Genomic DNA, 12751 nt, shown 5'->3' with positions numbered 1-12751 from the left:
GAGAGGGGAGGGGGGGGCGATCGGGTGCGTTGAGGGGTTAGTTTGAGCGATTCCAGGCTAGTATCTCAGAAAGGAATGGGGAGGGGGACGGGAACAGCTGCTCGTCACAAAGAAGTGTCAATTTGGGGGTGCCTCCGTATCTCCATTTGCTCGAGATCGTCCATTTTTAATTCTTTTGGGATAATATGTAATACTTCTGGGACAAATTCACTGCCGTGGTCGAATTCTAGTGGGTGCTTAGCAAAGAGAGGGTTGGTATTCCTATTTTTGTGACTCCTTTTGAGTGTTCCTTGGGTCGTAGCTTGTCATTCCTCCCTGTCTGACCAACATAAACCCTGTTGCAAATCTCGCAATTCAGTTTATAAATAACTCATTTTAGAAAGGCTATCCTGTGTGTCTTTACCATCGACTAGAAGTTTTGAGAGGGTTATGGATATGTAAAAGGCTGCTTTGAGTGAGGTGGGTAGGCGGTTGGAAATCCTATATGAAAGATTTCCAGAAATGGGATCGAGCACCAGCTGAATTCTTTAGATACTGCGGACTGTGCGGAGGAAATACTACTTATGGCCATGGATTTTTATTTTTTTCCGAAGTATTTATCAACTTGCTTAGGGTCGTAGCCATTGTTGGTAGCTATATTTGTGATTGTAACGAGTTCAATGTTGAAGTTTTTGGGGGAAAGGGGGATGTGTAGGAGGCGGTGGATCAATTCGTGGGACATATTTTGGGAAATGGTGGAATGGAGGAGTTCTCTCGCCCTAAGCAAGGCGTCAGATATGGGCACTCAAGTAAATAAATTCTCAATGTCAAATGAGGGCAGTCTCGCCTTATCCGGTACATTGATTTCATTTAATTTTTTGGCAAGCTCAATTGAGTTTTTGACTCCGTATTTAGGTTTTAAACCTGTGAAATCTCGGAGCATATTGTTTAATTTACGTGATAGAAGGTGTGAAGGGGCGGACACAGCTGAGACTACAGGTCGAATGGGCATTGCTTGTTTGTATAGTTTAGGGAGTTCATATAACCTGGGGGCGGAAGGGTTCATTTGGATTAAACGAAATTTTTCCCTGGCATTGAGAATCTTAGACTTAGACACTGCCCGTTTCACTTCACTTTGAAAACTCGCGGTTGGGTCTTTTGATGACGGAGTTATTTGATGGTTGTTGATGAAATCAAGGTACTTCTCCACATACACTGGTTTATCAACAATATACGACATTACTTCCCTTATCAGGATGATGAGGTCTTCCTTGACAATTGTGTTTCTCAGATGTCGGAGGGTGGACGTCCGCTGCTGGAGGCTGTGTCGCGTCCGAAGGGGGAAGTGGAAGCGACTACATAAATAAGAGGAAACAGCTAATGAAAGAACACTGCGGAACGTTTATTATCACACTGCTCAGTTACAAAATGTGAGTAGGTGCGGACGGAGCAAGCTGTTGCTTGTCGCGATAGCTCTTGCTGCGGACTGCCGGCTAATTGGTGGACGCGTCTTCGTCTTTGTTCTCCAGTGCTGTCCTCTGGTGGGAAGACTAGGAAGGCTCCGTAGTTGACAGATGAAATGTGGTAACCACCACATCACCCCCCTTGCAGTGGTTAAGCCTTGCCAAAATGAGATGGAAAGAAGGGAAAAACAAATAAAAAACAATTTACAAAGCAAAATCCCTCAGATTCCGTGGGAACTGGACCCGGCGGCCACTTCAGGTGCTCACTGCTGGGGGCATAGTTGTTCTGGGCTGCTCTTCAGCCTCTTGGGATTCGGAGGGACTGGACGTAGTAAGCATCTTATCTCATGGGATGTCATCTTTCAAAAAGAAGACTGGCTTAAGTCTATCAATAGACACTGTTGACTCCTTCCCATTGACTCGAAGGGTGAAATATTTCTCCGTCCTATTTAGCACTTCGAAAGGTCCATCATATGTTGGCTGGAGTGCACACTTTGTCGCCTCGTGGCGCACAAACACTTGGGATGAGGAGGCCAAATCACGGTGCTGAAAAACAACCTTCTCTCCGTGACGGGTGATGGGAAGAGGGTGCAGCTGCTGCACATGACCTCTCAGCTGTGCGGCGAAGTGGGTCTCAGCAATAGGAGGGTTCGTTCGGGGTGAGAAGAACTCTCCAGGCAGGCGTAATGGTTCTCCATGCACCATCATGGCTGGGGTGGCCTTCAGGTCCTCTCTCCATGCTGATCGAATGCCGAGTAGTACCCATGGGAGGGCATCTGACAAGCTTTGATCGGTATGGCACATAATGGCTGCCTTTAAATGGCGGTGAAAACGTTCCACCAAACCATTAGCAGCAGGATGGTAGGCTGTTGTTCGTAGGTGTTCTGCACCGGAAGTCTTTGCTAAGTCCTGAAATAGAGAGGAGGTGAACTGCGAACCACGATGAGCGGTTATTCTCGGCGGAACTCCGAATCGTGCAAACCATCCAGAAACCAGCGTCCTTACCACGACCTCCGCTGAAATATCTGTGATTGGAAATACCTCCGGCCATCGTGTGAATCGGTCTACGATCGTTAAACAATAGCGGAAACCGTTGGACTGGGGCAGGGGACCAATGATGTCTCCATGTTTATGATGAAACCGTCCTGTCGGAAGAGGGAAACTCCCGACAGGTGAATGGAAGTGGCGATGAATTTTGCAGTTTTGGCATTCCAAGCAGGATCGGGCCCAATTGCAGCAATCTTTACGTAGGGAGGGCCACACGAAATGCTCGGCAACCGCTTGACAGAGGTTCGGATGCCAGGGTGGGCAAGGGAATATAGCATGTTAAACGCACTTTTGTGGAATGGGGCTGTTAGGTATGGTCGTACCGTGGTGGATGAAGTGTCACAATATACTTCCACGTTCCCACCGGGGACCTTTAACTTTTTAAGACACAAAGGGGAGTCAGGTGTGAAGAACTGCTGCATTTCTTCATCACAAGTTTGGGAGGCTGCCAGTGCCTCATAGTTAATGGAGGCACTAATTGCTGTAACTCTGCTGAGAGCGTCGGCGACCTCATTTTCCACTCCGGACACATGATGAATGTCCGTGGTGAATGGGGAGATAAAGTCTAAATGACGAAATTGTCGAGGGGAGCACTGATCAGCCTTCTTTTTCAGGGCAAACGTTAAAGGCTTGTGATTGGTATAGACCGTGAATGATCTCCCCTCCACCATGTGGCGGAAATACTTAATGGCTTTGTACACGGCAAGGAGTTCACGGTCGTACGCGCTGTAATTTTGTTCAGTTGGTGTAAATGTAGTTGTGTAAAAGGCAAGCGGCTGCCACTCTTGCCCGCATTTCTGCTGTAAGTCTGCACCGAGTGAAATATCTGACGCGTCTACGACGAGGGCGAAAGGAGCGTCGGGGTTGGGATGGGCTAGAAGGGCAGCTTTCGCGAGGCTGTCTTTACAGTTGTTGAATGCCTGTCGCCTCTCCGCCGACCACTTGACAGGTTGGTTGCTCTTTATCTGCCCCGTGAGGGCACTGTGGAGTGGAGCCTGAAGAGTGGCAGCGTTGGGGATGAATCGCCGGTAAAAAATTCAGCATGCCTAAAAACTGGCGCAGATCCTTCACAGTTTTTGGGTTCAGGAAAATTGTTTACGGCACTCACTTTCTCTTCGAGAGGCCGGATACCGTCCGCCGTGACAGAGTATCCTAAAAAATCCACTTTAGGTGCACCGAACACGCATTTCGCTGAGTTAATCAATAGGCCGTACCGAGAAAACCTGCCAAATATCTCCCTCAGGTGTTGCACGTGCTCCTCAGCTGACGAGGAAGCCACCAATATGTCATCGATGTAACAATAACAAAAGTTCAACCCCCTGAGTACTTCGTCCATGAAGTTTGAAATGTCTGTGCCACGTTGCGGAGTCCGAAAGACATGAACGGAAACTCGAATAACCCGAAGGGCGTTATGAGGGCAGTCTTGGGGATATCTTCAGGAAATATCGGAATTTGGTGGTAGGCACGCACAAGATCTAGCCTGGAAAACACCGATTTGCCGAATAAGGCGTGCGCAAAATCCTGTATGTGGGGCACCGGACATTTGTCAGGTAAGGTGCGAGCATTAAGGGCTCTGTAGTCCCCGCAGGGCCGCCACTCGCCGGTTTTCTTTGGGACCAGATGGAGAGCGGACGATCAACTGCTTTCGGACCGACGCACAATCCCTAATTTGAGCATTGCCTCGAATTCGCGTTTCGCGAGGGCAAGCCTGTCTGGTGCCAAACGACGTGACTTACACGAAACGGGCTGCCCTGGCGTGGTGCGAATATCATGCATTGTAGCATGGTCAACGCTATGAGGGACGCCTGCGGGTCCCGTGATTTCTGGGAAGTTAGCAAGCAATTCGTGGTAACGAGAATGACCGCTCACAAATTTCACTTGATCGGGAGAAGGCTGGGCGAAACTCACGGGGACTGAAATGGTAGTGAGTCAACCAATCCCTGGTTACGCATGTCCACCAATAACCCGTAGAATTTTAGGAAGTCCGCCCCAATGATTGGTTGTGACACGCCCGCGACAACGAAACGCCACGAAAAATCGCGACGGAGGCCGAGGTTAAGGCTAAAGGTCATCCAACCATACGTGCAAATAACACTGCTGTTCGTAGCGAACAGCTCGTAATCAGTCTTGGAGCGGGGCCTTTCCACTTTGGCTCTAGGAATAACACACAAATCGGACCCAGTATCGATCAAAAACCGCACCTTTTGGGTTTCGGTCTGTCACGTACAAGCGGCATGGTTCGGGACTACCGTCGGAGGCCGCCATCACCGGCGTGGGCGACTCCACCTAGTGTCGCGATTGATGGACAGGGCAGCCCATCAGGCGCGTCAAATCGTCGACGCGCTTCATCAGGGTGTCTATCCTGTCGTCAGATGCGCTGGTCGCCATGTTGGATACGGCTGCCGTTATGTTGGATGCGCTTGCCGCCATGTTAGAAACGCCTACCGCCATGTTGGCTACCTGTGACCGGAGCCATACCTCGCCGATTTCATCGGTGAGCACCGACAATCCGTCCAAATCGATGCCATCGTGAGCCGTCAAGATGGCCTGCATATTCATTGGCAGGCGATTTAGCCATAGCGAACGCAGGAATTCCTCGTTTACGGATGAACCGGCCAAACTTCGGAGGTGACGTAGAAATTGGCTTGACTTCCGATCGCCGATTTCTTCATGCCCCAGCAGCCGCCTAAGTTTGTGTTCGGTGGATGTGGAGAGGCGTCGGATTAACTTGGATTTTAGCCACTCGTATTTTCCTTCGCTAGGGGGGTCCGTTAGATGTCTTCTACCTCCTGGGCGTAGCGAGTCTCTAATACGCTGACGACATGGTAAAACTTTGTCGAGTCTTGCGTTATACCGTTTAGCACGAACTGACTCTCTAACTGAGAAAACCATAAACCGGGTTTTTCCACCCAAAAGGGTGGCACACGGACAGACACGCGATTAAGGTCCGGATTTGCCGGTTCGCTGGCCATAATGTACCGCGATCACACAAACATCAACGCAGCGTCACCGGACCACGTTGCCCCACGAGAACAAAAAAGGAAAACTGAGCAGGGACGATCACGTCGGGGTCACCACTTGTCGCGTCCGAAGGGGGAAGTTGAAGCGACTACATAAATAAGAGGAAACAGCTAATGAAAGAACACTGCGGAACGTTTATTATCACACTGCTCAGTTACAAAATGTGAGTAGGTCCGGACGGAGCAAGCTGTTGGTTGTCGCGATAGCTCTTGCTGCGGACTGCCGGCTAATTGGAGGGCGCGTCTTCGTCTTTGTTCTCCAGTGCTGTCCTCTGGTGGGAAGACTAGAGAGACTCCGTAGTTGACAGATGAAATGTGGTAACCGCCACAGCTGGAAGAGTGGGTCGTTGTGGGTACTGCTTCCTTTAATGAGGACATGATGATTTCAGCGTGATGTTTGGTAGCTAGAGACTGGTTTCTAAGGTCAACCTTGCAATCTGCTGCTAGATTCATTATATCGGCTTCGGAAATTTTCCTGGAGGGCGCAAACTTCAAACCTTTCTTTAAGATATTAGTCACCTCCTCAGTGAACGTATAGTGGGACGTCTCCCAAGTTTTCGCCGGAGGATCCCTCTCGCTTGGCGTTCCCCCACCAATGCCCCGCCCATCTCCCGTTAACCACGCTCCGAAACGACAAGTCTCGCGCGGGAATGCGGTGACGGAGGATTAGCGCCGGAAATCTCGACTCGGTACGAGTTGGATGTCGGTTGCTCAGTGAGGCGAAGCGATATTCACGAAGCCTCGAATCTCTAGGTAAACAAAAGTGCCGGAGTGTAGCTGCCTATCGTGAAAATACTCTGGACGAGATTCCTGGGCTCGAAAAATTCTTGCAAAGGCTGAGAAACCCAGAGAGAATGAACTATACATTCGTTTATAAAAAATAACATCGAAACAACACAAACAACGGATCCGTAGGGAGAACGCATGCAGGGAAAACTGAAAAGAGTCCGCGGGGGGTGAGGAAGGGGGGGAATGGAGGAGGAATTTGAGATGGCCACTCTTACGTAGCCCTCCAAAATTGAATGGCCTTGAAGAGGAGAGGAGACGATCTTCTCAACCGTGGGGTGGGGGCGATCCTGAGGAGGGGGGGTAAGGCGGAGGAGCCAGGAGAGGCGACGACGACGAAACCCGGAAACGGGGCGCGGGAGGAAGAAAAAGAGACAGATGGGGGGAGGTTGCGAAGGTAACTTGGACGGAAGCAACGACCAGCTCCAAGGAGGACGAGGCTTCCCTCTGCAGCGCAGGACCCCCCTTTCGACCCTTCCCTATACCCCTGAACGGCAATTGCTAACGTAACCGAATAAGGCTGTCAACCAGGCTCTGCCCAAGGGTCACGTCTTCCACCGCCAAAGGTCATTTCGTCCATGGCTCTCTTCAGGAGACGCTGAATGGCCCATCGATACGCCAGTACCGATTCAATCGACATGAGCCGGTAGGTCACCAGGTCATTTTCATGGAGTGGATAATAAAATGAGACGAAACCCAGACTTTTTTCTGCGGGATTCAATGAGTTTTCCTCACTTGCGATGCCCACAGCGAATGTGAGCCACTTGGGTATTCGGGGAACCTCCGCGATTCGAGACCGTCTACTTCCAATTTTTGCAGCTCTGAGGAATTATGTGCGGGAATGGGCGGGCGATGTCCGACCTTTAATCACCCAGGAAACAACCTACGCACCTATCCGCGGCAGCATTATGTGTTGCCGCGGATAAGCGCACGTAGCAGCCGTCATCTCAAGCATTAGAGAACAATAACACGCATTATATATATATATATATGTACATATAATTATTCTTATTAGGTAATCTACCGGTTAAGGTAGGTTTTTAGATGGACACACAACATCCTACTTTACATCAGGTACCTCTTCTGCTCTGAGTACTTTCTTCCTCCCTTCATCCCGTCCAAAATCCCTATCCTGTTCCTTTTCTTTCCTCGTTTGCCTAACATTCTCCCCTCAATTACCGTCTTCAATTTCCCACTGCCGGTCAATACCCCCTTCATCCACTTTTCCTGCCTCCATAGGATTTCTCCTAACAAACCCCTCTCTTCGCCCACCATACCAAGTACCTCCTCATTTGTTTCTTTCTCTGTCCATTTCACCTTCTCCATTCTTCTCCACACCCACATTTCAAAAGCCTCCAATCTACGTCTATCCTCCTGCTTCAATGACCACGTTTCCGCGCCGTACATAGCTACGCTCCATATCAAAGTTTTTACATGTCTTTTCTTAACATCCTCACTTAACGTACAAGTTAAGTGTTACACATTATTATTCTCGTCCGTGATACTTTCAAAAGTTGGTATTAATATATATATATATATATATGTATATATATTATTAATATATATATATATTAATATATAATATATATAATTATATATATGTATATGTATATATATATATATAATTATATAGTATATACTACCTTGATCAAAAAGTTCCCGGAATAACCACCGTGTGGCGCTCCCATCGTTCCGATTTGAGTTCTGTTTTTTTTGTTAAATTGGTACATCTGTTGTTGATATTCCCTTTAAATCTTAGTGTCATAACTTGACATTTGCAAAAGTTACGTAGCCAAGAGTACATCTATCTCTGTGTGTGTTGGCGATTTTTTACAATTGCAGAAATGGATTTAAATTTGCAACAACGAACTTGTATTAAATTTTGCGTAAAAAACGGATTTAGTGGCGCACGGACGTTGGAAATGTTGGAAAAGTGTTTCGGCAACGATTCTCTAAAAAAAACGGTCGTTTACCAGTGGCACGAGCGGTTCAGAAGTGGTCGTGAGTCAATCGAAGATGATGAACGCAGTGGCAGACCATCGACATCGAAAGTCGGTGAAAAAATTGATAAAGTAAAAGAAATGTTGGTCAATAACCGCAAATTAACCATCAGAGAAATAGCGGAGGACTTGAACATTGCCTATGGATCCGCCCAAGACATTGTGGTTAATGATTTGGGTTTCCGTCGTGTAGCAGCAAAAAGACCTCAATTTCATGCAAAAAAGAGACCGTGTTGACGTCGCAAAAGACATGATTTGCGAGGCTGAATCCGATCCCATATTCATCAAAAGGATCATTACTGGAGACGAGACGTGGGTTTATGAGTACGACACGCAATCCAGACATCAGGCAAGTGAATGGCGTTCACCAAATGAGCCGAGACCAAAAAAACCACGTCGTTTTCAGTCAAAAAAGAAGGCAATGCTGACGGTTTTCATGGATTACAACGGTGTAGTGCATCATGAATTTTTGCCAGAAGGCCAGACAGTAAACAAAGAGTATTATTTGGGCGTTATGAGACGTTTGCGTGAAGCAATTCGCCGAAAGAGACCAGAAATGTGGGCAGAAAACTCGTGGATTTTGCACCATGATAACGCACCGTCGCACAGTGCTATCATTATTCGTAATTTTTTGACGAAAAATGCAACAAATACCATCCAACAGCCACCGAATTCACCTGATTTGGCTCCCTGTGACTTCTTTCTGTTCAATCGAGTTAAAAAACCATTACGGGGAACGCGTTTTAGCAGCCGAGAGGAAGTAATGGAAAAATCGCAGGAAGCACTGATGGACATACCGAAAACCGAATATAAAAAATGTTTCGAGGATTGGATCAAGCGCTGGCATAAGTGTGTTGCAGTCGATGGGGATTACTTTGAAGGGGACAATATAGATTTAGATGAATAAACTTGTATTTTTAATTTTCTGAATAAATTCCGGGAAATTTTTCATCAAGGTAGTATGTATATTTATATACATATATGTGGGTCACGGTAGTCCAGCGGGTAGAGCGTTGGACTGCTGACCGGAGGGTCCCGGGTTCGATTCCCGGGCAAGGCACTCTGGGCACCTATAGCTCCACCCAACTTATGTGATTTTTCGGGTAACAGATCTTCCTAGGAAACCATAACCCCCACAGGGAAAGGAACTTGCCCTCCTTATTACCCTGCTTATGTGTGAATTTCACACGCCGTATAGGGCTTAGTACTGGGTGAACTCTACCACAACCCTCCTAACCGTATATTTGGTGGGTTGACTACTGTATTGATGTTATCACGTGTGTGTATGTGCAGCCACGCAATAAGTGAGTAAGGAGTCCGTCACACAGTTTAACCGGTCCTTTTCGTTCCTTTCCAGATGAAGTACGGCCGCGCGACGCCCTACTCGGCCTCACCGCGGCTCCCGCCGCCCAAGGAAGAGGACGAGCTGCTGGATGAGGACGAGGAGGAGGAGGAGGACGAGGAGGAGACGGCCAGGGGCGGCGGCGGCGGCAGGGCTAAGTGCGGCGGGGGGGGCGGCGCCCAGTACGTGTCGGCCAACTGCGTGGTGTTCACGCACTACTCGGGGGACGTGTCCTCCGTGGTGGACGAGCACTTCAGCCGCGCCCTCAGCCTCGCCTCCGCCGCCTCGCCCGCCGCCTCTCCCGCCTCCCCGCAGGCCGCCCAGGGCGCCAGCCCCCCCGCCTCCGATCACCACGCCCCCGCCGGGCCCTCTTCAGCCTCCATGTCGGACAAGGGTGAGTGTTATCGTCCGTTGTGGGGCCGATGGCGCCGGGGCCCCCAATTCAAGTGGGTGACAGGCGCCATTCTCCTCTCACTTCAGTAATAATGCTTAGAATGTGCCCTTTGCCAATGCTAGGTACCCAAGTACGGTGGTCAAGACTCTCAGAAGGAGTGAGGCTTAGCGAAGGAAGGACATGATGAGAGGCGATGTCTCTCAATTCGAGAGCTAACACGCCATCACTCACATCTCTCCAATCTGCTCCACACGAAGCAGCATTTCACTGCTGCGGGCAATCGCGTTTGCACGTCGCATGTCGTCTAGCTAAGTCCTTGACGTCTCGCAATAAGCGTGCGAATAGTTTGCGAGGAAATATTACGGGAAATATCCTATGTAGGTCATGAGTGTTACCGCCGATGTGGCCGTACGTACGTAACCAGCTTCTTTCTCTGCGTGCGATTTTAGTTAAGGAAATAATGATGTAGCTTTGTCAGCTCGACATTTCCATTCAATTCTTTAATGACCGCTTGAATACGATTTTACGTATATCGCTGCAGCAGTACACCGACTTCAGTGGGATTCCAATGGACCCTTGGACTGCAGACTTCAGTACCCGTAGGCCCTAATTACGTAAAATGACACAAAATATCCTCAAATCCCATACTACACATTAACGCCACTCAATCTATAGCTGTGCAAACTTTATACCTCCCATATAATCACACTATCCACCATTCCTCCTCATTCCTCCCCTCCATTGTCGCTCCCAGCTTCCTTCAGCCTCCCAATCCGAATCTACTTCATTCAATTGTCACAAATGTCAATTCTTCCAATTTCTCCCGACAAGCGTCTCCCATATATTCTATTATTCTTAGAACTTAATCCATTTGTTTCATTTTCGTCCATTTCATTCTCGTGCATTCTTTGAACATGATAAAAGACAACCCTGCCATACACCTCTTCCTAACACTGCCCATCCGGACTCCCCGATCCCCGCTGGCATCTGAGCAGTCTGAGACATGTAACGGATGTGGATTATCATCCTATCCCTCCAATCTACCCCTATTTTTTACAATATATTCATTAGTTTTTCCCAATTAACTCAATTAACCGCCTTCTCGAAATCAGCGGATCAGGCAATTACTTCCTGATAGTATTCTATATTCCTCTCGATTAGGGATCCCATTACTGAAGTGACATCACGCGTGCCTCTCCCCTTCCCAAACCCAAACTGATAACCTCTAAGTAATAAATAGCCCTGCTCTATATCCTTTTGTTTATGATCCTGAGAACCACTAAAGCTGCATGGCATATCAAACTTATTGTCCTGTAGGCCTCACATGATGTAGCCCTTACCTTTTTCGGAAATGCAACTAAAACTGATCTCACAAAGTCTTCCGACCACATTCATTCCTCATAGATACTACCAGTCAGTCCATATCTTCCTCCCAAATTTTCCTAAACCTTTTAGTAATGCCGCAGGAACCAACGTTATCATGTTGCTTTTTTATCTTTACTTAGCCGGGCTATCGACGATTGAAATTCACTTTCAGGCACCAATCTGCGGTGCTCCAAGTGCTCGTGCGTGATTAGGAGCTAGGAAAAATTAATACCCGTAGGAAAAGGTAGCGCCATGCTCACGGGCTAAGCTATGTGCCATAGATAATATACTCCAATATTTTAATAGCATTTTGGAAATGAAAATATTTTAAAAAGAGAGAAGGAAGGAGCTCCTTCCTCCCCTTCTTTGAGAAAAGTGGCTGGACCGCCGAAAATTCAGCAACGGGTGAGTTTTTCTTTTTTGTGTTTTCGTTCGATAGTGCTATCTAGATATACATATACATATATATATACATATATATATATATATATGTATATATATATATATGTATATATATATGTATATATATATATACATATATATATACATATATATATACATATATATATACATATATATATATATATTATATATATATATATTATTAGGTAATCTACCAGTTAGCGTAGGTTTTTGGTTGGACACAGCTACTAAATAAAACATTTTAATTCCTAACTCCTAACAAAACACAAAATCCAGCATCCTACTCTATATCTGCTCCCTCTTAATCTCTGAGTACTTTCTTCCTCCCTTCATCCCGTCCAACATCCGTCCTGTTCCTTCCCTCTCCTCGTATAACTAATATTCTCCCCTCCATTACAGTCTTCAACATCCCACTGCCAGTAACCCCCTTCATCCACTTTTCCTACCTCCATAGGATTTATCCCAACAAACTCCCCTCTTCGCCCACCATACCAAGAAATTCCTAATTTGTTTTCTGCTCGGTCCATTTCACCTTCTCCATTCTTCTCCAAACCCACATTTCAAAAGCCTCCAGTCTACGTCTATCCTCTTGCTTCAATGACCACGTTTCCGCGTCGTGCATAGCTACGCTCCATATCAAAGTTTTTACGTGCCTTTTCTTAACATCCTTACTCAACGTCCCCGTCATTAACTCCCTCCTCCTTGTAAAAGCCCCTTTGCCTAGCGCAATTCTTCTCCTTACGTCCCTACTACTTTGACCGCGTTGGTCCAAAACACTACCAAGATACGTAAACTGTTCTACCTGATCTGGTTTTTGCCCTCCTATTTTAATGTTTAGCTTATTCTTTTTCTTTCTACAAAATCGCATAACCTTTGTTTCATTAATATTGATTCTCATCCCACACCTGTCGCACCGAATTTCCAATTCACTC

At 47.2% G+C, this 12751-nt stretch overlaps 1 protein-coding gene across 1 annotated transcript in view; it reads left to right on the top strand.

Annotated features, from left to right (window-relative positions):
• LOC139689335 (transcription cofactor vestigial-like protein 2) overlaps nucleotides 1-12751 on the top strand; it is a 229747-nt gene that overhangs the window by 59978 nt on the left and 157018 nt on the right. Inside the window, exon 2 of the mRNA XM_071586418.1 lies at nucleotides 9653-10031. Coding sequence (XP_071442519.1) covers nucleotides 9653-10031 — 379 coding nt within the window. The remainder of the gene's footprint in view (nucleotides 1-9652; nucleotides 10032-12751) is intronic.

This window comes from Hetaerina americana, unplaced genomic scaffold (genome assembly GCF_022747635.1).
Source record: "Hetaerina americana unplaced genomic scaffold, ioHetAmer1.1.p SCAF_22, whole genome shotgun sequence".
NCBI classification, from domain to species: Eukaryota; Metazoa; Arthropoda; class Insecta; order Odonata; family Calopterygidae; genus Hetaerina; species Hetaerina americana.
Note: the sequence above shows the minus strand (reverse complement) of the source record. Positions and strands in the feature narration are given on the sequence as shown.